Source organism: Phascolarctos cinereus, unplaced genomic scaffold (assembly GCF_003287225.1).
Source record: "Phascolarctos cinereus isolate Bilbo 61053 unplaced genomic scaffold, phaCin_HiC Scaffold_4;HRSCAF=312, whole genome shotgun sequence".
NCBI classification, from domain to species: domain Eukaryota; kingdom Metazoa; phylum Chordata; class Mammalia; order Diprotodontia; family Phascolarctidae; genus Phascolarctos; species Phascolarctos cinereus.
The window spans coordinates 659,122,182-659,147,965 of NW_027555847.1; the positions used below are offsets into that span (position 1 = coordinate 659,122,182).

A 25,784-nucleotide genomic window follows, 5' to 3' on the forward strand; every position below is an offset into this window, starting at 1 on the left:
GCTGGCACTTGATGCACTGCACGAGAAACCACAGTTTAGGGAGCAAGAAAGGCTCTTGGTGCTTCTTTTTTGGGGCAAAAATCTTAACAAGAGCTTTTTGAAGCTCTCCTCTCCTCTCCCACCACCTAGGCCAAGTGCCTGGCTTTGGGCTTCTGCTGCCCGAAAGTTCTCTCCCCAGCCATACTGACTGAGGCCAATAATCACACAAATAGACTGAAATCCCTCAGAGAGTAGTTTATTAAAGGGACAATGATAGTTCCTCTCCCTCCACCTGCCTACTCCCTCAACCCAGCAAACCCCCATCTTTCTCAGTGAGATCAGTATTATTTATAGTAACTGACAGGAGGGACTTTCAGACAGCCTGAAATCAAGTCACTTCAGGAAGGGGAGGAAAGATTACATACAGTTCAAATGAAAGAGGATAAAACCAATCAAGTGCTAAGTCCCAGTGGCAGGAGCCACTCTGGTGCTCTTCTCTTTCCCCAGACCTGGCTGGCTGTTTGCTCACTGGGAAACCAGGTACTGGTGGAGTTCTGAGACAACTCAGCCACATCCCGACTGATGTAAGGCCACAGTATCTGCGCCTCCCCTGAGGGGAGGGCCACGTCTCGTCTCAAGAGGGCTGGGGGACAGAGGAATCTGCCCCAAGCCTTCAGAGGGCAGCTGCCTAACTTGGTGCCTTCAACTACTGCCCCTCCCACCTACAAAGCAATGCAGATGCCAGTCCAAGAACTTCAAGAATAGGTAGAGGCCTAGCTCAGGCTAGAGCTACAGAGGGAGCCATTCTTCTTCCACCGTTCTGGAGAGAAGCAATGGGGGAGGATGGGGGTGGGCCCTGGGTCAGGGAGGGGACAATTGAAGCTTAGGAGTCATTTCCTTTGTGGTCTCAGGAAAGTCTTCCAGCTACACAGGGCCCAATAGGACGCCCACCCTTGACAGCAAGCAGGCCGAGTCCTCAAAGCCGCTACTGATTGGCCGCTTCACAGGCATCTATCCAGTCACTGTACACATCCACGGGTTCTGACAGATCTGTGGGGTCCAAAGTCAAGGAGGCTACAAGCTTGAAGGGTAGCAGCAGAGTACATGCACTGGGATCACCTGCTGGCTTAAAGGGCACCAATTTCCCTTGTGAAGTCCACAAGTGGGTGGTACTTATCTGACAGCTTAAGGCTCCTACCAAGAACTCAAACCTCCCCCCAACCCTTTTTAGGAAGATTCCAAGATCTCTAGCATGAGTTTACCTGTCCATAGCAGGGATTTGGGCAATAAATCCTGGAGTAGGGATAGAAAGCTTAATGAGTACATACTAACCTCTTCCCATCAACCAAACAAATAATTTTTCATCCACTGACTTGGCCCACTGCTCCAAGGGGTTGGCAATTTGGGAAAGAGACATCATTTCAGAAAACAGATTTGTCTGAGAAGGATACATGTAATAGGTGTCTGAAATTCTTCCAAGCACACTGTGCAGGATATAACACCAGTGTTGCGTGCTCGATCCCTGAAATAAAGACATACTGATAAACAGAGATGCAATGGCCAATGGAGGGACCTGTCATCCTTCAAATCATGTATTATCTATCTGTTTATACCCACAAATGTGTATGTCTCTCCTGACAAATGTAAGCTGCTTGAAGGCAGTCCTTGCAGCCCTGGTACCGAGCACATTGTTTGGCTGCCTCATCCTCCACTGAGGGGAACCAAGCTTGGCCTCTGGGGAGGAACTAGAACTGGGTCTACTGGACCTGGTGACAAGGGCCAAGAGTGGGGAGGGAGAAGAATGTTGGTAACCAATGAAACAACTATTGATCCCCTGCCTGAGCTTGGGCAAATGTCACTTGTGTGCCAGGTATTGACAGGACTCTTCCAGCACCTGTCCACTACACCACATCTGGGGTCTAGTAGGACCCAGCAGCAGCACCAGTTTGGCCAACAAGGTCACTGCCAGTGATAAGCCCCACGGTGACACCTGCTCCCAGGAGAGATGGACGCCCTAACGAAAGGAGACAACAGTTTTTAGTCTTCCTTCCCTAGAGACTAGCCTTGCTTTCAGGGGTTATTAGGCCATTGGTTAGAGGATCCCTGAGGTTAAAAAGACAAAAACGTGTCCAGGTGACTGGGCATGAATGGGAATCTACTGTGATTGACTTCATTTGGTTGTCAACCCAACGTAAGATCCCTAATAGAACTCAGCAGGAAGCTCCTTTTGGACAGAAACAATACAATCTCTTGGAACTGAGGCACTATTATCCTCTCAGTCTTTGCCTGGAAAGTAACTCACCCAAGCCCAAAGGTCATGACCTCAACCTTTCCTTCATGGTTGACCCCCATGGCCATGACCACTGGCCTCTTACTCACATCTTCACGTCACAAGACTTCTCGTGGTTGCAGAAGGGACAAGTGAACTGGGTCTCCAATGTGCCAGTCATTTTCTTCTTGGGAGGAGGCTTTCTCTTTGATTTTCTTCGGCCCATCTTCTTGGAATGGCAGACCTAAAAGGAGACCAAATATTCCTGCTATTACTGGGGAAAGATGGAAAAGGCTCCACAGAAGCCTTTGAGGGGAATGGCCAATTAGGCCACAAAAAGGGGCCTCAGTCATCTGAAGTGCAGAGCCATATGGTGGGGGAAGGGCTCAGCTTAGGGCTTACCGCCTAGTATGCATACATATGGTGTTTGCCATCCCACTCCACTATGTAAGATCCTAGAGGGTAAAGATTTTAATTTTTATCTTGATATTCCTATCACCTAACATAGTGCCTGTGTATACAGTAGGGGCTTATATATGCTTGAATGAAAAGTTGTCTAGCCCTCAGGAGCCTGAGGGAATCAAAGCCAGTTCAAATTCCACAGGCTGGGCTCCAGGGCAAGTGGACCAATGTGGATAACATATGGTCTGGTAAACAAACTTTGCAGCAGTCAAAAATCTGTTCCTTCCTTTGGCTGAATACTAAGTTAAATACATGGATGTCAAAGCTGATCAACCATAAGCTAAGGCATTCCCAGAGTACTGAATTTAAAGTTAGAAGGCCTTGATTAGAATCCCAGACCTGCCACTCAACTAGCTTCTCTGACCTCGGGCAAGTACCTATCTTTTCTGGGCTTCAGTCTCCTCCTCAGTAAGATGAAAGAGGTGGATTTGATACCCCCTAAGCTTACTTCCCATTATAAATTCTATGACTACACAATTTCTCTTCAAGCTATCTCCCTGCCCAAAGCAAAACCATCCCAATTGCAGAAAACTCACAAAAATCCTTCTGTCTCTTCCTTGGATTCCCAAACTTGTAAAATCCAATGGCCTCCAGGCCCAGCTTTTTATCCACTTTGTCACCTAGCTGTCCTAGAGAACTAGAAACTAAAGGTGGTGTGGAGAGGTTATCTTGGGGATGGTTGAAGTTTGCCCAAGGTGCCTAATTAGCTATAAGACCTTCCCCTTCTCCATGGGGAGGGAAAGGGGAGCAAAGGAAGATGACATAAAAATCACTCAATTTAGGATACTAATTATTTCACTTCCAGTCCAGTCTGAGGACTTTTCTGAGTCACACACACGCACACACAAAAGCACCCTTGTCCCATTTGTGGGGGCCTGTCCTGTTCTCTCCCTGTTTCTAAGCCCCTCCTCCCAACACAAAGATCCCACCACCACCTCGCCCTCCCAGTCTTCAGAATTTGTGAAAAGTCCTATTTGGCTTGTTCAAGGGCTTTCTTCTAAGCTCAGTGCACAAGGCCCTAGGTTGGTCAGTCAACGTTTATTACGTGCTTACATACATACACACACACACACACACACACACACACACACACACACACACACACACACACACACGCCCTACCTTTGATTGAAAGGTTTGTTAAAAAGCAAAGGACAAACAAGAGTCTCCTCCCAATGCCTGGTGTGTGGTGGAAGAAAAAATTTGCTCTGGGGGTCAGAAAATCTGAATTCCCATCTGCTACTTACTAGCTGTAGAGCCAAGTCACTCTCCCTCTCTAGGCTTGTTTCCCCAGCGGTGAAACAACCGAGGTGACCCAGATGATCTTAAAGGTCCTTTCCTGCCCTGATCCAAGTCTAACTGGGTAGTGTGCGCACGGTTGCTAAGGAAGCAGGTCCACGTGGCCAGGCTCGCTTCTCCCTCCCTGCACCTCAGCCTGGGGACCGCTCTAAATAGCCCCCAGGATATTCACAACTGAATCGCAGCCTCCCAGGAACGAAGCCAGGGCTCCGGCACCGCGGAGCACGTCCCACGGGCAGCCCTGCCGGGTTTGGAGCGCAGTCGGGATTACTTCGGGGGTCCTGCTTGGGGAGGGAGTCAAGCCCCAACACGACCAACAACCACCTCCTTCCTCTCCGTGCTACAAGGAGGCCCCTTTCTTCTCTCTAGACCGCGCCTCTCCTCGCCCCCGCCAGCTGTGGCCACATCGGTCCCCTTTCTCCCCCAGGGATCCCCGACCTCACGTTTACTCACCTGTCAAGCCCAAGGATCGGAGAAGGAAACCGAGTTCAGCTGGGCCGAGCTTCCCTCGGGCAGCTAAGCCTCGCCGAGCTCTCAACCACGCTCGATCGCTGCCGCGTCGACCCGACAGAAGGCAAACTTCCGACTCCGAAGCGGAAGCGAACACCTCTCCCTTTTTGCAGCTACACAGAATTTAAAAATCACACAACAAATGCAGGGAGCTAGAATAAGCCAACGGAAGAAAGACAGGTACATAAGAGAGGAAAGTTGAACCAGGCACCACCCCCTTTTTCCAGTGCCGCCAATAAGATCGTTCAAACTCGTAGGCCCGCCTACTCGCGCGTGCGCAAAGAAGATACCCATAAGTCCGCGCGGTAAAGATTCACACCTTGAGTGAGGGAGGAAGAAATGCGCCTGCGCAACAGGCCCCTGTCTCTCTGGTGGGCCTCAACTGTCACAGTCTATGTTTCCGTCCTGCGAGCCGGAAGTTTCTTTTCCCGCTCAGGTGGGGGGAGGGGTTGTTGACTAGGATTAGAAGTCTTTGGGCTGTCTGGGAGGGGGAACCCGGGCTTCTCGAAGGAGGCGTGGGCCCTTCCCGGAGGGCGCTGACGGCGCGCGGGGCTTTTGTTCACATGCCTCAGGGCTGGGGCCCAAGCCGCAGGGCTTGTGGAGGCAGGCAGGCAGGTAGGCCGCCCAGGCCCCCAAAGCCGGCCAGTTACAGGGGCAGGAGCCCTTTCCTCATTTCTGGCTTTGCATTCCCAGTTCCTGGCCTAGAGGAGCCTTTCCAGACCACAGCCCACTTCTGAGCTAAGAATATGAGGAAAACCTCAGCACTTAAAGGGTTCCTCTGACACTTCCTCCACCAGTGCAGACTACAGCCCCTGAACACCTTGTCCCTACCTGGAAAAAAAAATCCCCTTGCATCCCCCTGGGGACGAGCCTGCCCTTAATTTGGCTGAGCTGGCCGGTTCCTGGTTGGCAGGTGGTACAGGAAGTCTTCCCAGCTTGGTAGGACTGGCCAGAGCTTGCCCTCCCTTGGCATAGTTTTTGAGAGCTGACCGTTACACTTCCAGGCATCAGAATAGGCCAAACCATGTCAGGTCTTGCCATTGCTAGAAAGGTTTTCACTGCTACTTCCCCATCCCAACCAGATGTTAAGAAGGGACCAACTTAGCTAAGCATGAACTTCACCACGTTAATGATGGATTGCCACGGGATGATGGATTTTTCTAGCCAAAGAAAAGGTGTGCAAGGGTGATTTGGTAGAAGGAATCATCATTTGAATGAAATCATAGAATTTTAAAGCAAATAGTCCTTAAAGATTTGTCAAGCACTTGTCCACATAGCTCTTTGAGGTAAGTAGTAGAAATCTTATTCTCATTTTATAGCTGGGAACTTGAGGCTGGGGTAGAGTATCCAGTGTAACATAGCTAGTAAATGTCAAGGCTTAGAACCGGGTTTCCTTACCCCAGGTCTGCTGCTTCTGTATAGCCCATGTCACTTTCCCTTTTCCCTCTTAGAAATTTCTTTTTGCCTCCAGGATCAAATACAAACTGTGTCTGCCTTTAAAGATTTCACAACCTGAGTCTAACTTTGATTTCCATCTTTTATTATGTTACTCCCATTCATGTGCTCTGTGATCCAACTTGTGATCCTCATCTCCAGCCTCAACACCTTTGTATAGGATGCCTTCCATGCTTGAAATGTACTCTCTCCTCACCTCTGCCTCTTAGAATCCATATTTTTCTTCAAAGCTCAGCTCAAGAACTACCCCCTCCTGAAGGCCTTTCCTGATTCTTTACCATCACTATCCTAGTCTCCCAACAGCAGTCAATCAGTAACCGCCAGTTGCTGTCAGTCACCAAGCTTTTTGCTTACCTTTATTAAGTGCTTACTGCCAGGCACTGTGCTAGGGGGTGTGAGTGTGTGTGTGTGTTCAGTCCGTTTTCAGTTTTTTAAAACATTCCATTTGGGGTTTTCTTGGCAAAGAAACTGTAGTGGTTTGCCATTTCCTTCTCCAGCTCATTTATAGTAATAGTTGCTAAATCTTGTGCGATTCTGAGTGTGGCTCCTTAGTATTTGAATTCTTTCTTTCTGGCTGATTGCTATATTTTTTCCTTGGTCTGAAAGCTCTGGATGTCGGCTATAATATTGCTGTGTTTTCATTTTGGGGTTTCTTTCAGGAAGTGACCAGTCAATTCTTTTAGTTTCTACTTTACTCTCTGGTTCTCAGATATCTGGACAATTTTCTTCATGATTTCTTGAAATATGGTATCTAGGTTCTTTTTTGTTCATGGCTTTCTGGTAGTCCAGTGATTCTTATACTATTTCTTCTCACTTTGTTTTCCTAGTCAGTTTTTTTCCCTATTCAGTATTTCACATTTTCCCCCCAGTCTTTTGACTTTGGTTCATTCTTTCTTTTTTTTTTTTAATATAAATTTGTTTATTTTTAGTTTTCAACATTTACTTCCACAAGATTTTGAATTCCAAATTTTCACCCCATCTTGCCCCTCCCCCCACCCCAAGATGGTGTGCATTCTGAATGCTCCTTCCCCTAGTCTTCCCTCCCTTCTATCTCCCCCCAACACCTTCTCTTATCGCCTTCCACTTCTATTTTCCTGTAGGGCAGGATAGATTTCTGTACCTCATTTCCTGTACTTCTTATTTCCTAGTTGCATGTGGAAACATTTTTTTAAACATGTGTTTTTAAAACTTTAGGTTCCGAATTTTCTCCCTTCCTTCCACCCCACCCACCCTCATTGAAAAGGCAAGCAAGTCAATACAGGCCATACATGTGCAGTTATGCAAAACACTTCCATAGTAGACATGTTGTGAAAAACTAACTCTATTTCCCTTAATCCTATCCTGCCCCCCCATTTATTCTATTCTCTTTTTTGACCCTGTCCCTCCTCAGAAGTACTTCCTTCTGATTATCCCTTTCCCAATCTGCCCTTCTCTCTATCATCCCCCTGCTCTCTTGTCCCCTTCTCCCCTATTTTCCTGTAGGGTAAGACAGATTTCCATACCCAATTGAGTGTGTATGTTATTCCTCCTTAAGCCAAATCCTATGAGAATAAGATTCCCTCATTTCCTCTCACCTTCCCCTGTTTCCCCTCCACTGTAAGAACCTTTTCTTGTCTGTTTTGTGCGAGATAATGTACCCCATTCTACCTCTCCCTTTCTCCTTCTCCTAGTATAATCCTCTCTCACCCCTTAATTTTATTCTCCAGATATCACCCCTTCATCTTCAACTCACCCTGTGCCATCTATCTACCTATCTATCTATCTATACATACATACATGCATACATATAATTCTTCCCCTCCCACTACCCTAATACTGACAAAGGTCTCATGAGTTATAGCAGGAATGTAAACAGTTCAGTCTTAATAAGTCTCTTATGATTTCTCTTTCCTGTTTACCTCTTCATGTTCCACTTGAGTCTTGTATTTGAAAGTCAAATTTTCTATTCAGCTCTGGTCTTTTCATCAAGAATGCTTGAAAGTCCTCTATTTCACTGAATGACCATTTTTTCCCCTGAAGGATTATACTCAGTTTTGCTGGGTAGGTGATTCTTGGTTGTAATCCTATCTCCTTTGCCCTCTGGAATATTATATTCCATGCCCTGTGGTCCCTTAATGTAGAAGCTGCTAAATCTTGTGTTATCCTGATTGTGTTTCCACCATACTTGAATTGTTTCTTTCTGGCTGCTTGCAATATTTTCTCCTTGACCTGGGAACTCTGGAATTTGGCTACAATATTCCTAGGAGTTTTCCTTTGGGGATCTCTTTCAGGGGAGATCATGGATTCTTTCAATTTCTATTTTGCCCTCTGGTTCTAAAATATCAGGGCAGTTTTCCTTGATAATTTCTTGAAAAGATGATGTCTAGGCTCTTTTTTTGATCATGGCTTTCAGATAGTCCAATAATTTTTAAATTCTCTCTCCTGGATCTATTTTCCAGGTCAGTTGTTTTTCCAATGAGATATTTCACATTGTTTTCTAATTTTTCATTCTTTTGGATTTGTTTTACAGTGTCTTGATTTCTCATAAAGTCACTATCTTCCAATTGCTCTATTCTAATTTTTAAGGAAGTATTTTCTTCAGTAATCTTTTGGACTTCCTTTTCCATTTGGCCAATTTTTCTTTTTAGGGCATTTTTCTCCTCATTGGCTTTTTGGACCTCTTTTGCCATTTGGGTTAGGCTATTTTTTAAGGTGTTATTTTCTTCAGTATTTTTTTGGGTCTCCTTTAGCAAGCTGTTGACTTGTTTTTCATGATTTTCTTGCATCACTTCATTTCTCTTCCCAGTTTTTCCTCTACTTCTCTTACTTGCTTCTCAAAATCCCTTTTGAGCTCTTCCAAGGCCTGGAACGGATTCATATTTTTCTTGGAGGCTTTGGATGTGAGAGCTTTGACTTTGTTGTCTTCTTCTGATTGTATGTTTTGATCTTCTTTGTCACCAAAGTAAGATAATATAGTCTGACTCTTTTTGCGAGGTTTGCTCATGATCCCAGCCAGCTACTTGAGTTTTAAACTCTTTGTTAAGGTAAAAGTCTGCTTCCAATGTGGAGCATGTACTGTCCCAAGCTTCGGGGGTTTTATAGCTGTTTTCAGAGATAATTCTAGGGACCTAAAAATTTTCAGTTCTTCCAAGGTGCTATGATAAGGGTTGAGGTGTTTACTCTTTTCCTGGCCTGTGCTCTGGTCTGTTAGTGACCACAAGCACTCCTTTCTGTCCTGGAATTGTGAGGAGGGTTTTCTCTGCACAGCCACTACAAGCTCTACCATGCCAGTGTTCCTCCTCACCCCAGGATTGCCGCTGAGAACTGTGACCCAGATCCAAGCATGGGCAAAGCAAGAGATTCCTGCCTCAGCACTGGCAAAGAGATCCCTGCAGTCCCCCTCTGATTAGCCACTGGATTCCCCCTCAGTCAGTGGGCCGAAGCTCAGGACGCAGCCACCGCCCAGGCGCCCGGGGCGCTCTGCGCTCTGTGCTCTGGAACTGGCTCTGACCTAGCTCTTCTCTCACCGAAAAAAACAGATTTTTCCCACTGACCTTCCAAGTTGTCTTTGGCATTCGTGGATTGAGGAGTCTGGAAACCACCACAGCTGCCTGTAATTCGTTCCTGTAAGGCCTGTTCCAGGTTCGCTGCGGCCTGTGCACCCACGCCTAACCGAACTCCTCTCCCCACACCCGGCAAGATGTACCTTTCCAATCAACCGTCCAGGATGTCTTGGGCTGGAAATTTGTTTTCCTCTGTCTTTTTGTGGGTTCTGCTGCTTTAGAATTTGTTTAGAGGCGTATTTGGAGGGGTTTGGGGGAGAGCTCAAGTAAGTCACTGCTTTCACTCCGCCATCTTGGCTCCGCCTGGTTCATTATTTCTTGATGTCTCATGGAGCCAATTCTAATTTTTAAAAAGTTATTTTCATCAGTATAGTTTTGCATCTCTTCTTCCATACTTTTCTCTTTTCATATCTTCCCTAGATCTTTTCCTTTCCTTTCTTTCTTTCCTTTTCTATTGCCCTCATTTGGTTTTTAAGATAATTTTTTTAGCTCCTTCTTTAGCTTTAACTGTTCTAAGAATTCTTGTTGGACTTATGTCCAAGCTGCATTTATCTTTGAGGCTTTGCTTGTAGATTTTTTTGAGTCATTCTCTTCTGTATTTGTGTGTTGAGCTTCCCTGTTGCCATGCTAACTTTTTGTGTTGTTTTTTTTTTGGTTCATTTTTGGGGTCTACTTGTTGACTTTGGATTTTATGTTAGTCCCAGGTTCTGCACACTTCTAGGGGAGTAGGGTGGGGATGGGGAATGCCTGGTTTGAGTTTCTGATCTCTTATATTTTTCTGCTGCTTTCACAGTTCCGGCTGAGGGCATTTAAGCTTTCATTACCCCTAAAGTTGTGTGATCTGGGTGAGGTCTGTTCAGTACCCTTTTGGTCTGAGTTCTGCAAGTTCCTGCCCCAGGTTTGGGTGTATCAGTTTGTTTCTAGTTAGTTTTGGCACATTGCTTCTTTACGAAGCTCTGCAAGTTCAAATCCACTGAACTGCTGGTTCCCCTTTGTCTGGAATGCTGTGCTCTGCTCCTGGGATGAGAGCCACACAGTTGCCATTTGTTTCCTGAAACTTGTTCAGTGTTCACTACATCGCTGGGGCTGATGCTCAAGATGCTCTCCTACTTGAATCTCTGATCCAGCTCTGCGTGGTGGACGACACAGCTACCAAATGGCACTCAGTCCTAAATTTTCTCAAAGATCTCTTTCCTCTATTCTGTCTCATTTGGTTGGCCCTAGAATGGTCCTATCAGTCCCTGTCTCCTGAAAACTTCTCTGCCTGACTCCCTAAGCTCTGGGCTGGAAAAGGACTTACTGTGACTTCGTCTTGGCTTTCTCAATCAGAATTCAGTCTGGTGCATTCTCTAGATCTTTGTAGAGAAGGTATGGAGGGAGAACTAGACTCTAAGACTTCCCCTCTGCCATCTTGACTCTGCCCCCCTCAATTTTGTGTGTGTGAAATGAGGCAAGTTTCACAGGTAAAGGGACAAGAGGAGTGGGTTTTGTGGGAAGCTTGAATGGCTATTGTGAATGGGACAGAGAATCAATTAGGAAGGATGAGGAGTGTTTGGCAGCTAAGTAGTCCAGACAGTGGTTAGAGTGCTGGATGTGGGATCAGTAAGACCTGATTTCAAACCCTGTCTCAAACTGATCCCAGGAAAATTACTTCTATTGACCACTGTTTCCTCATCTGTTAAATGGAGGTAATAACAGCATCTATCTTCCAGGGTTATTGTGAGAAAAAAAGATTGAGATATTTGTAAACTGCCTTGCTAGCGATGAGTTGTTACAGTTGTTACAGTGAGGGCTTGGTTGAGACTTGAGTAGCAAATATTTGTAGTGGTCCTAGTCAACATGGTTTCATGATTTCTTTTAGCTTTGTTTAGCAACACATGAATAGGAGTGAAGGAAGCAAATGTGATCAGAACCTCACATCCTTTAAGTTCAACAACATTAAGTACATACTACATGCTAGGTACTAGGAATGTGAAGAGAAGACAAAAGATCCTTGCCTTGAAGAATCTTACATTCTGCTAGAGATGCAGTGTGTAAACATAACACCAATCCAACATAATTTCAAGATACAGAGAGTACTAACAATTAGAGGCAATTAGGAAAGGCATCTCAAAGGAAGTGACACTGAATTGATCCATGAAAGAGGTGAGAAATTCAGAGGAGGGAGTGCCTTCCAGCTATGGGAGACACTTCATTGTTTTCTAGTTGGCCTCAACCAATCAACAAGCCTTGTTGGGGAGAGGTGGGAGGAAAGAATGCAAATCTTTGAACAAAAAAAAAATATACACACATACATATATATATGTATTATATATAATTTTAAAGTAATTTAATTTTATGTTTTTATTTTGAACTAGAAATTATCAGCATTATTATGAACTAGAAATTATCAGCAAACATGAAAATTTTGATATGCAAAGAAGGCCAGGAAAAGAGAATTGTATGTGAAACAATGACTCTAATACAAGACAGCTTGTTCTTTAAAATATATATGCATACATATATTATATATAAAATGTAATATGGTAGCACCAACAAGTTCTAGCTATTATTATTTCCAGTTCTTTGCTATAACAAAGAGTTGCTATTAACATTCTTATACATATGAATCCCTTGCCTGTTTTTGTCACGTGGGAGGCACTGGCACAGGACCTCTTGCTCACATCAGAGAAGGTTCTGTGCTCTATGAGCAAAGCAGAATTGAAGTAGCTCAAAAGAAACAAAAGATGCGCAGATTTAGAGAAGCCACCCCAAATGTTCACACAGATTATTTGTGCCTGAGCTATGGTAGAATATTTCCGAGCTTGAATTGGACCGATCAGCCCCCGTCAGACACACTGAAACTCGTCTCTAGCATAGTGATGTCATTTTGGTCTTCTTTGAGAATGAAGGACAACCACCACCCAACTTTGGGTAGAAGCCTACACAATTTAATCACTTTTGAAGCAGAGTTATAAAATGCTTTCCGGAATGCTTGAGCCAATTCATAGCTCTTCTAATAGTATATCAGTATTCCTGTTTTTCCCCTAGTCCCTCTAACAATGATCATTTTCCATTTTTATCATCTTTGCCAATCTAATAGATATGAGGTAGAACGTAAGTGTTTTTAAAATTTGAATTTTTCTAATTTGTAGCATTCTAAAAATATAGTTGTTGGTAGCTTGGATGTCTTCCTTAGGAAACTGTTTATATCCTATTAGGGAATGCCTGTTGTTCTTATATATTTGAATCAGTACCATACATATCTTGGATATAAAATCTTATCAAATAAATTTGCTGCAAAGATTTTTTTTCCCCAGTTAGCTATTTGCTTTGTGTTAAAATTTGTGTTCATCCCTGTCCTTTGTTTAGTCAAGAATTCTTCCCTCATCCATTGTTGTGAGGTTATCTCCTTGCATTTCCCTCTAGTTTGTTTCACCTATCTTTTATATATAGATCTTATTTCCATTTGGAGCTTATTATGGTATATGTTGTAAGATGCTGATCTAAGCCTAATTTTTCTGAAACTGCTTTCCAATTTTCCCATTAGTTTTTGTTAAATAATGAGTCCTTACCCAAATAGGTGTCTGGGTGGTTCAGTGGACAGAGTGCTGGATGGACCTGGAGTCAGGAAGACCACAGTTTGAATGTTACTTCAGCCACTCACTAGCTATGTGACCCTGGGCAAGTTACATAACCTTTCTCAGACTGTTTCCTCATCTGTAAAATGGAGATAATTGCACCTACCTCATAGAATTGTTCTGAGGATAAAATGAGATATTTGTGAAGTACTTTGCAAACCTTAAAGTGCCATATAAATGATAGGTATTATTAGTGAACACTTTGCACTGTATTCAGTTGCTTCATTTGTTAATAAGCAGGTTTTTTCATTCGTTTAGTTACTGTACTAAAATAGTATGTGCCCTCTAGTAACTAAAGTACCAACTGAAGGGTTAGTATCTTAGTGTCACTTCAGTGAAGTACTCATATGATGTTTTGTCGTTAACTTGTGTTTCATAATAGGCCACTGGTATGGAGTCACTCAGACCTTCCTCTCAACAATAGAAATATTCTTTAGCTCAGGATTGGCTCAGGTTTCTCAAAATGAAAGGAGGCAGAGAAACAGGCAGGGAACTTTTCCCTTTATAGGAAGGTGAATCCTGGTGATGTTAAATCTGGAATAGCCAGAGCAGTAACATTAACTAGCAAAGAGAGCACATGGACAGTGCTGGGTAGAATATCTGAGGACAGGGGTAGCATGTCCCCCAACCCAAGGAACTGGCCACATCTACCAGCCCTAAGATAAAATTTAAGTGCAAGAAAAGACATTCACTGACACACACACACACACACACACACACACACATTTAGCCTCTGTAACAGTCATTTTATTGAAATGCAGCAACAGAAAATACCTTTCTTTGGAAAGTTCTCTTCTTTATCTCAGTTTCTCCTTAAGATCAGGATTGCAAGTGATAACAGTCACAAGAGTGGAAAGCTACTCTTTAGAAATGCTTGTTCTCCATCCACACTGGCACATTCACATCAGCCGGTGTTGAGCTGTGGTCTCCTGGACCAAAGCTCTTTCAGGTGTTTTGTAAACCTGTGCCCACACCCTAGATTAATCAAGTGGGACTCCTTGCTTCTCTAAGTAATAGGCAAATCCCACCTACCTGCCAGCACAACCTTTGGGGGAGCAGGTTGTATATTCCTAGCTCCTTTCAAGGAAGACAAGCCTACCAGTGCTAGATTCCCAGAGACTTCCTAAGGAGCTTATCTAGGGAAGTGGGAGGGAAGAGGAGAGAGGTTGAAAGAGAATAGGGAAGGGTGCAATGAGCTCCCACTCTCTCCAAGATATTCCAAATATGAGAGGTGCCAGGCAATATAAGGTGATAGGGTCTAGGGCACAGTTCGACGGGGCAGACTTGTCTTATAGAGAGATTTGCCTGTGGCCTCAATATAAGTGATGCTCATGTCCTTGGAGGTGATCTCCACATAGGCGAAGCCACCGAGGGAATCTCGAGCCCCATAGTAAAAACGCAGATAACCATCAGGGACCTTACGTTGGTGTTTCTTGGAGGGGTCCATGAAGTTTCCTGCCCCACTCAACACATAACCCACGCCGTCCTTGTCCTTGAGGTACTGAAGAAGAGGACATGTATTAGTAGAACAGCCAGGCAAATAAGTTTCCATCCCCAAACCCCAAACTTTTCATTTTTTCTGTCTAGGCTCAGAATCCCAGAGGCCCTGCTATTGGCCTTTCTGTAGAGCTAAGACATATTTATGTTCCTGATTAGGGCTTAGGCTGAAACAAATCGCTTTCCATTCCCCAAATCCACAATGACTGACCATAGCAGGAGACCCAGAAGCATGGAGCTAGGTGACTGGTTGCTAGCCTGAAAATACAATTTTCTACAAGTTAGCCACAAAGGCCCATTTGCAGGTAATCCCAATAGTTAGTATGATTCATGGTTCCAAAGTGCATTAGATCCATTACGTTATTTGATCCTAGCCACCCTGTGTGAGGTAGGGGATGCGTGTTATTATTTTGTCTCCTTTTTACAAGTGAAGAGACAGGCTTAAAAAGGGGAATTATATAAGGAATAAAATGCTGCTTGTAGTCACATAGACAGTAAGTGGTAGACTGATAGTTTGAGGCTAGGCTTTCGGATTCCAAGTCTAGTGTTCTTGATCCCCCTCTAGTTGAAAGGTGGCTGAGTCATTTCCCTGGGATTCTTTCTCACCCTCAGCTTCACGTACTTCCCCTGCTCTCCTCACCTGCAGGTTGTGGTCATGGCCACATAGGTAAGCTGTGACTTTGTGCTTGACCAGCAGAGGCTGTAAGTGCTTTACAAGGCAATGGGTAGGTCCATGCTCTGCTATTGACCACACAGGGTAGTGGCCAGCTACCAGCAGGTAGTCCTCTTTGGCATTGGTTAGCTGTTTCTTTAGCCAGGACAGCTGGCTTCGTGCCAGCTTCAAATCCTTAGGTCTCTCAGGCTGTTGGCTCAGGAAATCATCTGAATTTCCACACAGTGTCACAGTGTCCAGCATAAAAATGGCCACGCTTACATTAGTTTTGGGGATTTTGAATCTGAGGCGGTAATAAGGGCTGGGGAAATTCCTGTAAAAGAGAAGTAATTCTCAGATGAGCAGTCTAGGAGTACATGATACAGTTTAGTATGAGCAAGGCAGGGGCTGTAGATTGTCCATTCTTTAGGGGACACACACACACACACACACACAGAGAACAGGAACCTGTCCAGTGAGAGTTAGGGACAGAATTTATTACTAGCTGCTGTGAGCCTCAAAGTAGTCAGTGCAGGACTCCTCTAAAAGTTTCAAACTTCAAACAGCTGCAGGAGCTGGGGGATGATTCAGTGGAGAATGAGAGGAGAGGGGAAAGATGGACTTCTTGGTTGGGTTTAACCTTATGGGACACAGTTTTGGGCAACAGTGGCTACTCATAAGTTGACTTAGTGAAAAATCTAGCTTTCTAATTAAAAGGAACCTAGAGAAAAGCTTTTCAGTTTCATGTAATTAAAATTATCTTACTTTTATAATTGCCCATATGTCTTACTTTGATAAAAATTCGTTCCTACTCATAGCTGTGAAAGGTATATTATCAACTTCTTGTCTAATTTTTTTTAATAGTATGACCTTGGCTATTCAGGTCACCTGTCCATTTTGAATTTATTATGGAATATAGTATATAAAATTGGTCTAAACCAGGGGTAGGTAACCTGCAGCCTCAAGGCCACATGTGGCCTTCTAGGTCCTCAAGTGCAGCCCTTTGACTTAATTTCTGTCAGACTGTTTTCCAATTTTTGTTAAATCAGGAGTTCTTTTGTAGGTACTTTATGTTTTGTCATTTATTGAACAAATTATTTACATTTCTTCTTTGTCTAGTGTTCCCTTGATCTGTTTTTCTATTTTTTAACCAGCACCAGATGCTTTTTAAGGTTGCTGCTTTACAATTAAAGTCTGTAAGTGTTATACACTCTTCGTTTCTACCTCTCTTTGTTATTTTCCTTGATATTCTATGTCTTATTATTTTATCTATCTCTGTAAAGTATTGGTGATTTGATTGGTATAAGGCTAAAATCTGTAAATCTTTGATATTTTTATTATATTGGCACAGCCCATTCATGAGCACAGAATATTCCTTTAACTATTTAAGTTGTTCTGTTATTGCCTCCTAGATTTTATTATTATCATATAGAAATGCTGTTGATTTTTGTGGGTTTATATTGTAGCTGGCAACTTTACTTGATGCCATGGATATGGGATCTGAATATTAAAGATCATGCCATTAAAAATTTAGAAGGAAAGTAGAACATATATCTTTCACAGCTAGTGTAGGAGGTAAATTCTTAACCAAAGAAGGATAGAGATGATTACAAAAGAGAGATTATTTCTATTATATGAAATTAATTTTTTTTCATGAACAAATTAATGCAACTAAGAGATTAATGAGGGAAACAATCAACTGGGAAAAATCTTTGTCTCAAATATCTTTGATAAAGGTTTGCTATGAAAGATATGTAGATAATTCACAGAAATACACAAGACAAAAAATCATTTCCTAATGGATACATGGGGTCAAAGGATATAAACAAACAGTTCACCAAAAAAAGTTAAATTATTAACAGTCCTATGAAAGAATGTTCCAAATCACTAATAATAAAAGAAGGGATTTGGACTAGACCTGCAATTTCATTGCTATAGAGAACTCTCCTAGGTAAGAAAACTCCCTTCTCATCTTGGAGAATGGTCTAGAATACTGAATGGTTGTGTGACTTGCCAAGAGTCGTAGCCAATATGAGTCAGAGGTAGAATGTAAACCTAGGCCTTCCTACCACGAACCACTGCCATCTCTAAGAGAGCTGCAAATCAAAACAGCCCTGAAGTTTCACCTCACACCCAGCAAATTGGCAAGGATGCCAACAGAAAGGAATAGCCAATGTCTGGAAAGGTTGTAAAAGAACAAGTATACTAATGCAGTGTCAGTGGAGTTGTGAATTGGTCCAGCCATTCTGGAAAGCAATTTGGAGTTATTTGAAGAGTACCTAACATGTTAATAGCCTCTGATCCAGAGATTTCTTTGCTAGGCATATACCCCTAAAGAGATCAATGATGAAAAGGCCTTATATACACCTAAATGGGGCAGCTAGATGGCGTAGTAGATAGAAGACTCATATTCCTGAGTTCAAATCTTACCTTTAACACTTTCTAGCTGTGTGATTCTGGGCAAGTCACTTAACCATATTTGCCTCAGTTTCCCTATCTGAAAAATGAGCTGGAGAAGGAAATGGCAAACCACTCCATTATCTCTGCCAAGAAAACCCCAAACGAGGTCACAGAAAGTCAGACATGACTGAAACCGATTGAACAACAACAACAAATGTTTAGAGGAGCATTTTTGTGTGTAACAGCTGGAAACAGAAGTAGGATATAAACCTTGGCCTTCCTACCATGCATCACTGCCGTCCACTGGGTGCCCATCAACTGGAGAGTGACTAAACAAATCTCAGTTCTGCCATGTACTTCCTGTGTGACCTATTGAGGGGGCTAGACTAGATGCCCTAAGGTCCCAGCTCCAGATACATGATCCTGTGAAACTATGGTACATGCTTGTAATGGAATAGTATTGTGCTGCTAAGACCTGACGAATTCAGAGAAGCGCAGAAAGACTTCTGTGAACTGATGATGCTGAGTGAAGCAAACATAACTAGGAAGATAGTAGACACAGAGACTGAAAACACACGAATGGAAGGAACCACATGAAACAATAAAAACTAAATGTTGTAAATTATAATAACCAAGCTCTGCTCTTTTCAGAAGTGGGGGGATGTGGGTGTGGAAAACTACATATGATGTCAGATTTTTTTACGTGTAATGATTGGTTATGCTGAACTTTTCTTCCTTTTTAGTCCTTATAAAGAATGGCTCTCTGAGAGTGTGTGAAGGAAGGAGCGTAGTGGGAAATGGAGATGATGTCAATACAATTAATGGGGGGAAAGGAACCTAGATGTTCCTAAAGCCTAAATATTGCCCACTCCCTCCTGACTTACTTACTATATATTAGCTAAAGGTGGAGATGAAAGTTTCCCCATTCCATCCCAAACTGTAGGGTTCCTAGGGAGGCTCACCACTCACCAGCGCTTAGAGACTTTGGAGTAAGCAATCTGAGCTGAAACATTCCCCAGGTGGTCATGGTTTCCAGCTAGCACATACCAGGGAATGTTTTGAAGGGGAGGGGGCTGTGAAAACTTCCTCAAAGGTTTCCTGTGGGGAGAAAAGGAGCATGGAAACTGATTAAGCTGGAGGAACAGGGGGTGGGCTTCATGTCATTATGCAAAGCACTCTAAAGTGAGATGTGCAACTAAATTGGAGGCAGACTCCTACATTGTTGGGCTTTAGTCACTGCATCTAGTGTCCAGACACCCATGCTTCTGCTCAGCTGACTCCCTCTGAGGTAGCCAACTGAGTGATAAATATCTATTCAGCTGAGAGTCTCCTCTAACAGTATGGCAGCATCTCTTCTTTTTCTAATCTGCTTCCAACCAGGACACAAGAATTAGATGGATTCTTCACCACCTCACCTTCCCTGCCCCCCCTCCCTCCCTCCCCCACCCCAACTGCCCTGGGTTGTGATAGGCTCTCTTACTTCAAACAGAGCTAGAAGACTACTTAACAATGATATTGTAGAAGGAATTCCTGAGTGGCTTGGAATGGATGACTTTGTAAGTCTCTTCCAACCTTTGAGATTCTCTGTAGCCCTCTAGTCAAGAAGGTAATCATTGGACTTTATAGTAAAAAAGCCTGAGTGATCATAAATTTCAACCCCTTGAGTTGACAGATGAAGAAACAGGCTCAGAAGGGGCAAGTCAGGTCACAGAGGATAATTTGCAGTTGAAGTTCAAACCCAAGTCCCTTGACTCAGCTCTTTTCATTTTATGCTGCTGTTTCCCTAGTGGACTTTGGGGGCAGGTAAAGGAATTCAAGCAGAGGGCTTAGAAGAAGGGAAAGCCTTGAATAAGTAGCCTTCAGAGTAAGGGACTATGAGAAATCACCATAGAGGAGGGAGCACCTGGAATCTTTTATCCTTGGCATCCTGAACTCCAGTGAAGTAGAAGTTGTCTCCAAGGGATAGGATGAAGTTGGCTCCCAGGGTTTCCACAGTCCTTCCAATTTCCTTTGCATTTGCCATTTCTCGGGCTGTGTAGAATGGGGCATTAGGGACCCCACCCCAGTCTCCCACAGCCACAAAGCGCAAGGTGGGAACTGAATTGTCCGTCAGTGAGAGAGTTAGGGCCCCTTGCAATAAGAGGGCTAATAGTACCGTTGTCTCCATCTGCAGGGATGAGAGGTGTAGAGCTCAGAAGGAAAGAAGGGACATTAAAAGGGGGCTGGTTCTTTTATCCTCCTGCACAGCTTAATTGTGTCAGCCTTTTCTGGAATCTATTTTCAACCCCTGATCCATCTGTGTATGTCTGTGTAATCCGTGCTGGGGCAGAGAACTCACCGTGAGAGGCTCTGAAAAGGGGGCTAGCTGGGATGTAAGCAAGGGCAAAGGTGAGAGGAAGAAAAGATGACGAAGAAAGGAGTGGCAGATGAGCTGGTATGGAAGGGAGGTAACTGGGGACTAGAGATGACAGCCTCCTGTTTCATTGTGTGAGCTCTCCAGGTATGTTGTACATGCATGCACATGATCACGTACACATTTTCTTCCTGCTTCTGGAAAAGCTAGTGGGTAGAGAGAACCCAGTGCTGACCTAGTTCCCGAGTTGCTAGAATTAAAGATAGTGGGGAGGGGTTAGCTTGGGAAATAGGTTGAAGTCTGTCCAGGGTGACCAATTAGCTCTAGGAGTTTCTTTCTCTCATCTTCCCCTTCTCCAGCATGGGGGGAAAGCAGATGAAAATAATAGGGGCCCTATGTTTGACCCACAGCCCTGTCTTAGCCTAGCTCTGAACACCGAAAGTGTTCTTGACTTTAAAAAGAGAGCTTGACTTTACCTAGTTGTTCCTGCCCTGGTATAGCAGCAGGAAACAAGAAAGTCAGAGTACTGGCAATCGAAAAGGTTTAGAGAAGATAGTCACTCACTCTGGGCAGTCCTTCAATCAGTCTGGCCCCTTGGGCCTAGGGTAGGCAAGCTGCAGATGGCTTCAGGAACTCTAGCTCCCTATGGTTTTATTCTGTGGGAAGGAGGAAGCTGGAGCCAGGGAGGGACTTAGCTCAGGGCTAGTGAGTTAATCATAATGAGGCTGATGAAGTCTCTCCATTGAGTGACCCAGGATCACCTCCCTTTGGATCATGTGAGTCTCCATGGGCCTGGGCAGTCAGTCATACTTCCCCATAGAGACAGATCAGAAGTCCAGGCTGGGGGTGGAGAAGACCTGCCAGTTCCCAAGTCAGCATGTCAGCAATTTGCTCTCATCTCAACCTGCTGCCTGATCCCTCAGTCTCCCAGTTTTATGGGTCTGAGAGCCCTTTTATCAACAAAAGAAGATGGAGCAAGGATATCACTGGAAAAGAAGGGCCACTCTGGGAAAGTTACAGATCTGGCCCCTGGACATGTAATTCTAATCCTCTGACCCTGCCCTTCCCCTCACCCATGTTATCTTCTGTAGAAGGAAAATTGTACCCATAGAAAGCCCAAGCGTGCTTGTTACCACCTGTCCAAACCCATGTCACAATATGACTAACCAGCTCATGACATTCCAGTTTCCAATTTTGCCTCTCTCTCCATATTTTGGGCCTTCTGTGGACTTCTGTTTCACATTGGCTGCTGGAGCAGCCCAAAGAGTGAAGGAAGAAGTGTAATGAGTTTAGGAGACACCAAGATAATGGCCATAGCATGGCTTCTTCCTCTGGGGAAGTCAGAATTATGGGCAGTGTATCCTACATAAAGAGGCTAAGGATTGCGTCCTCAAAGAGTCTAGTCCATCCTTGAAGAGACTGTGGAACAAGGCCCAGGGTGTGGGAATTTTTGGAACTGAAATGAAGTAACTAGAATTTCTCCTTCTTGGTCAGGTCCAGTGTAACTTCCTAGGGGCAGTCTAGCTCATTAGCCTGATTCATAGGGTCCTGCCAGAGAGCTAGTGTTCCAGGTTGCTAATAATAATAATAGCTAACATTTTAATAGGCAGTATGCTAAGCTCTTTACAATTATTTCATTTGATCCTCACAACCCTGGGAGGTAGGTTGCTATTATTATTTCCATTTTATAGATAAGGAAATTGATGCAGACAGGTTAAGTGACTTCCCCAGAGTCACACAGCTAGTGTTTGAGGTAAGATTTGAGCTTGGGTCTTCCTGAGTCCCATCACTTCATCTGCTTCATCACCTACCCTAGACAACTAGAACTAAAGATGTTATGGAAGGGTTGCCAAGTTACCTAATTAACTATAGGAGTTTATTTCTCCCACCTTCCCCTTCTCCATGGGGAGCAAAGGAAGATCACACACACACACACACACACACAAAGTCAACCAATATAAGGGACTATTTATGTCACTTCCAGTACAGTTTGGGGACTTTTCTGAGTTTAAAAAATGCAGCTCTTATCCCATTTTGGTTCCTGGCGGTCCTGTTTCCTCCCTTTCCCCTGCTTCCAAGTCTTTCCCCTCAATACAAAGACCTCACCCAGTTCTCCCAGTCCAGGATTTGTGAGAAGTCATACCTATGGCCTCTTCCCTGTTGATCTTGGGAAAGAGATAGGTGGTGCCTGGATTAGGCTTGGCTTTCCAGGGCACAAGTCTGTGAGACTCATCTATAAAAGTCTTGAGCCAAGAATGCTGGAAGTGGGGCCCACCTGTGTCCTTGAAGAGATCTGTTGCCCAAAGCCTACAACCTGTTGAAAGTCAGCTTCAATCTGGGACATAACAGTGAACCCGAAAGTAGCTTCGCAGAGCAGAGTTTTACTTTCTGAATCGGAGGAAAGGTTAAAAAACAAGGTACTCACCGTGATCTGTGGGAGGAGGGGTGGGGCTAAAGGAAGTTAGTGGCCCAGGCATGAAGGAGAGTAGGGCTGGGTCTGGCGGAAGTGAAGGGGCCTTTTTATGCAAAAGAAAAAAGAAAAAAAAAAGCCCACTGCCCTTCCCTCCTTCATGAAGAAAACGTTGATTCGGAGAACCGCTCAGCCTGGAAAAGTGTGACCAAGAAGGTCCTTCCAGACCTTGAAGGACCTGCCCTAGGTTAACTCTAAACTATTTCTTGTATTTCCCCTAGGGGGAGGACTAGGATCCTGAAGGAGGAACAAAAAGCTGCCTGGGTGGGTCCCTGATCACTGCTTTGGTCCCCTTACATTCGTTCATGGTAAATCCTATGTGCCCAGGTTTTTAGTTGTAGTTGTAATAAGACAGGAAGTGCAGGCAAGATGAGGATCTTTTTGGAATAATCTCCACATTTTAACCCTGTTCACTGTCTGCTCTAACAGGAGTTTAATGTCTCGACTTTAAAGAATCTTAGCAAGAAATCAAGTTCAAATCCCTCCTTTTAAGTAGGAACAGACGCCCAGCCAAATAACACAATGAGTGATATCCCAGACAGAGCTGGGATTAGAACCCGGGTCTTTGGACTCTTTTACCTAGTCCAGTGTACTCTCCTCTAAGCCTTTTCTTGGCCCTCAGTTGTTCTGGCTTTTGCTGTTTCTACCCCAGCCCTATCCTAACTAGAATAATATAGGTTAAGAGGCTGAAGGAACTATCCTGTCCAGGATCCAGATGGATGTCTGCAGGGAAGGGATTAAGGCAAAACTCCAGGCAGAGAGATTTTCTGGGGAGGGAGGGAGGGTTGACTGAGTGCTTTCTGGGCAAACTGAAGCAAGAACACAAGGTTTCTAGTCGGGATGGACTGTTAGAGACAGCTGGGCTGTAGGGGTCTTTTTATCTGGTGTCTCTCCTGGGAATAGTCTTAGTGTGATTACTCCTCTCCTCGCCAGATTTATTATTGTCATTTAATAGCTCAGTCATGTCCGACTCTCCGTGATCCCGTGAACCATAGCATGCTGATACTGTCCATGGGCTTTTCTTGGCAAAGATACTGAGGTGGTTTGCCGTTTCCTTCTCCAGTGTAAGGCGAATGGAGGTTAAGTGACTTACCCAGGGTCACACAGGCTAGCATCTGAAGCCCCATATGAACTCAGGTCTTCTTGACTCCTTGGGCAGCTAGGTGTCACAGTGGATAGAGCGCTGGGCTTGGAATCAGGAAGACTCATCTTCTTGTCAAGAAGAGTCGGACAGGACTGAACTACAACTCCCTGCCTCCAGGCCCAGTGTTGTATCCACTGTGCCACCTGGCTGCTTCTACCAGATCGGGCATGTCTGTTACCACCAGATCAGGGAAAGTAATAGACGTTTTGCCTTTTGGGTTGATCAGACCACATATGGAGAATTAGGTTCGTTATAAAAGGGACATTAGTAAATGAAAACACATCCATTTTGCCAAGGAAGGGGACTTAGAACTGCCAAAGGGTGTTTAGAGTAGGAAGGCATCTTTTCTAAGACAGGTCCAGTGGTAGTTGGCCAGCTTCTCCTTGAAGACCACCAGATCCAACCAATCCCACCTCACCTAGCTGCATTCTGCCCTTCCACTGCCTTGCTTCCTAGGAAAATCAACCATTTGGATCAGCCGAAAAAACACCTAGGACCCTAGGCTCTTGGGAGAGTTAATCTACTGAGGTGTCTTGCCAGATGCGCTGAGTTCACCTCTTGCTTCAGGCTCAGTTATCAAATGCACACCACCATTGCTCTGGAGGGGTGTGTCCTTTGACTTTTCAAAAGATCAATTCACCCTCCCCTTCCCTTCTAAACCACCATTCCCATAGGTTGCTTCTATCCCGATTAGAAAGCTCCGTGAGGGCAGGAACTACATCATTTTTGTATTTGTTTTTTTCAGGTTTTAGTGCTCAGTCTGTCCAGTCAGAAGGGCTGAATTCTATTGTATTCTGGATGGAAGATGGATTAGAGAAGGGACAGTTATGAAGCTGGAAGGCTAATGTAAGCAAGAGCTGGTATGGGCCTAAATTAGGACACAGGCTGGCTGAGTGAGTAAAAAACTGAGAAGTGTTTTAGAAGTAGAATCCACAGGACAAGCTGATTAATTTGGTATGAGGAATACAGGAAAGTGTCTAGGCTAGAATGACTCCAAACCTGGGAACTTGGGTGAGTGGAAGGGTGGTGCCTTCAACAGAAAATAGAGAGTTTGGAGACTTCGAAATTTGAGTTTGGAGGGAAGAAGATCAGCATTGCTTTAGACATGTTGAGTTTGAAGTGCTATATGGGTGGAGATTTTCAGGAGGTGGTTGATAATCATAGGACTAGAGCTCAGGAGGGAGATGAGGTTTGGACATATAGATTTGGGAGGCATTTATCAATCAATCAGTAAGAATTTGTTTTACCTACTATGCTGCAGGCTCTGTGTTAAGCCCTGGGACTACAAAAAGAGGCAAAAGACAGTCCCTGCTCTCAAGGAGCTTACAATCTAATGGGAGAGACAGCATACAAACAGATACATATAAAGCAAGATGTGTATAGGAAAAATAAGAGGTAACAGAGAAAGCACTAGAATTAAGAAGGTTGGAAAAGGTTTTTTTGTAGAAAGTAGGATTTTAGTTGGAACTTGAAGGAAGCCAAGGAGGTTAGTAGTCAGAGCAGAGGAGGGGAAGCATTCCAAGCATGGGGTACAGAGTCGAAAGGAATGTCTTGTTTGTGGAATGACCAGGAGACCAGTATTGCTGGATCAGAGTACATGTCCAGGAGTAAGGTGTAAGAAGGCAGGGAAGGTAGATGGGGCTAGGTTATGAAGGGCTTTGAATGCCAAATAGAGCATTTTGCATTTGCTCCTACAGATTATAGGGAGCCACTCTAGTTTGTTGAATACAGGGATGACATGATCAGACCCTCAATTTTGGAAAATCATGTTAGTGGCTGAATGGAGGATGGCCTGGATTAGGAAGAGACTTGAGGCAGGCAGACCCAACAGCAGACTGATGCAGTAGTCGAGGCTGAAGTAATGAGATCCTGCATTGGAATGGTGGCGGTGTCAGAATAGAGAAGGGTGCGTATCTGAGAGATGGTGGAAAAGTGAAATCAAAATAGGCCATGGCAACAGAGGAATCCAGGATAACTCCTAGGTTGTGAGCCTGAGGGACTGGGAGGAGAGTATTGCCCCCCACAGTAATAGGGAAAGTAGGAGAGGGGAGGATTTAGGGGGAAAGATGAGTTCCATTTTGCATATATTGAGTTTAACATGTCTACTAGATATCCAGTGCAAGATATCTGAA

The 25,784-nt window shown here is 44.2% G+C and overlaps 2 protein-coding genes across 2 annotated transcripts; both read right to left on the reverse strand.

Annotated features, from left to right (window-relative positions):
* Nucleotides 1-219: 219 nt before the first annotated feature.
* ELOF1 (elongation factor 1) lies at nt 220-4,738 on the reverse strand. Its single transcript, XM_020995380.2, has 4 exons — nt 4,463-4,738; nt 2,359-2,492; nt 1,431-1,501; nt 220-1,029 (listed from the first exon to the last, which is right to left on the reverse strand). The coding sequence occupies exons 2-4, from the start codon at nt 2,472-2,474 to the stop codon at nt 965-967; spliced, it is 252 nt and encodes an 83-aa protein (XP_020851039.1). The 5' UTR covers nt 2,475-2,492; nt 4,463-4,738; the 3' UTR covers nt 220-964.
* Nucleotides 4,739-13,861: 9,123 nt separating this feature from the next.
* ACP5 (acid phosphatase 5, tartrate resistant) lies at nt 13,862-22,445 on the reverse strand. The gene is given in 6 exon segments (XM_020995272.2): nt 13,862-14,637; nt 15,274-15,619; nt 18,655-18,749; nt 18,751-18,783; nt 19,589-19,852; nt 22,314-22,445. Coding segments are annotated over 6 exon segments (1,050 nt in total). The 5' UTR covers nt 22,383-22,445; the 3' UTR covers nt 13,862-14,394.
* Between the last annotated feature and the right edge of the window lie 3,339 nt (nt 22,446-25,784).

Bases quoted from the DNA above. Each gene is read 5' to 3' on its own strand.
- ELOF1 (XM_020995380.2), bottom strand. From the start codon at position 2,474: ATGGGCCGAAGAAAATCAAAGAGAAAGCCTCCTCCCAAGAAGAAAATG. The intron at 1,502-2,358 runs GTGAGTAAGAGG...TCTTTATTTCAG, and splicing joins AAGTCTTGTGACGTGAAGAT to GGATCGAGCACGCAACACTG. The intron at 1,030-1,430 runs GTATCCTTCTCA...TGGACCCCACAG, and splicing joins ATTTCAGACACCTATTACAT to ATCTGTCAGAACCCGTGGAT.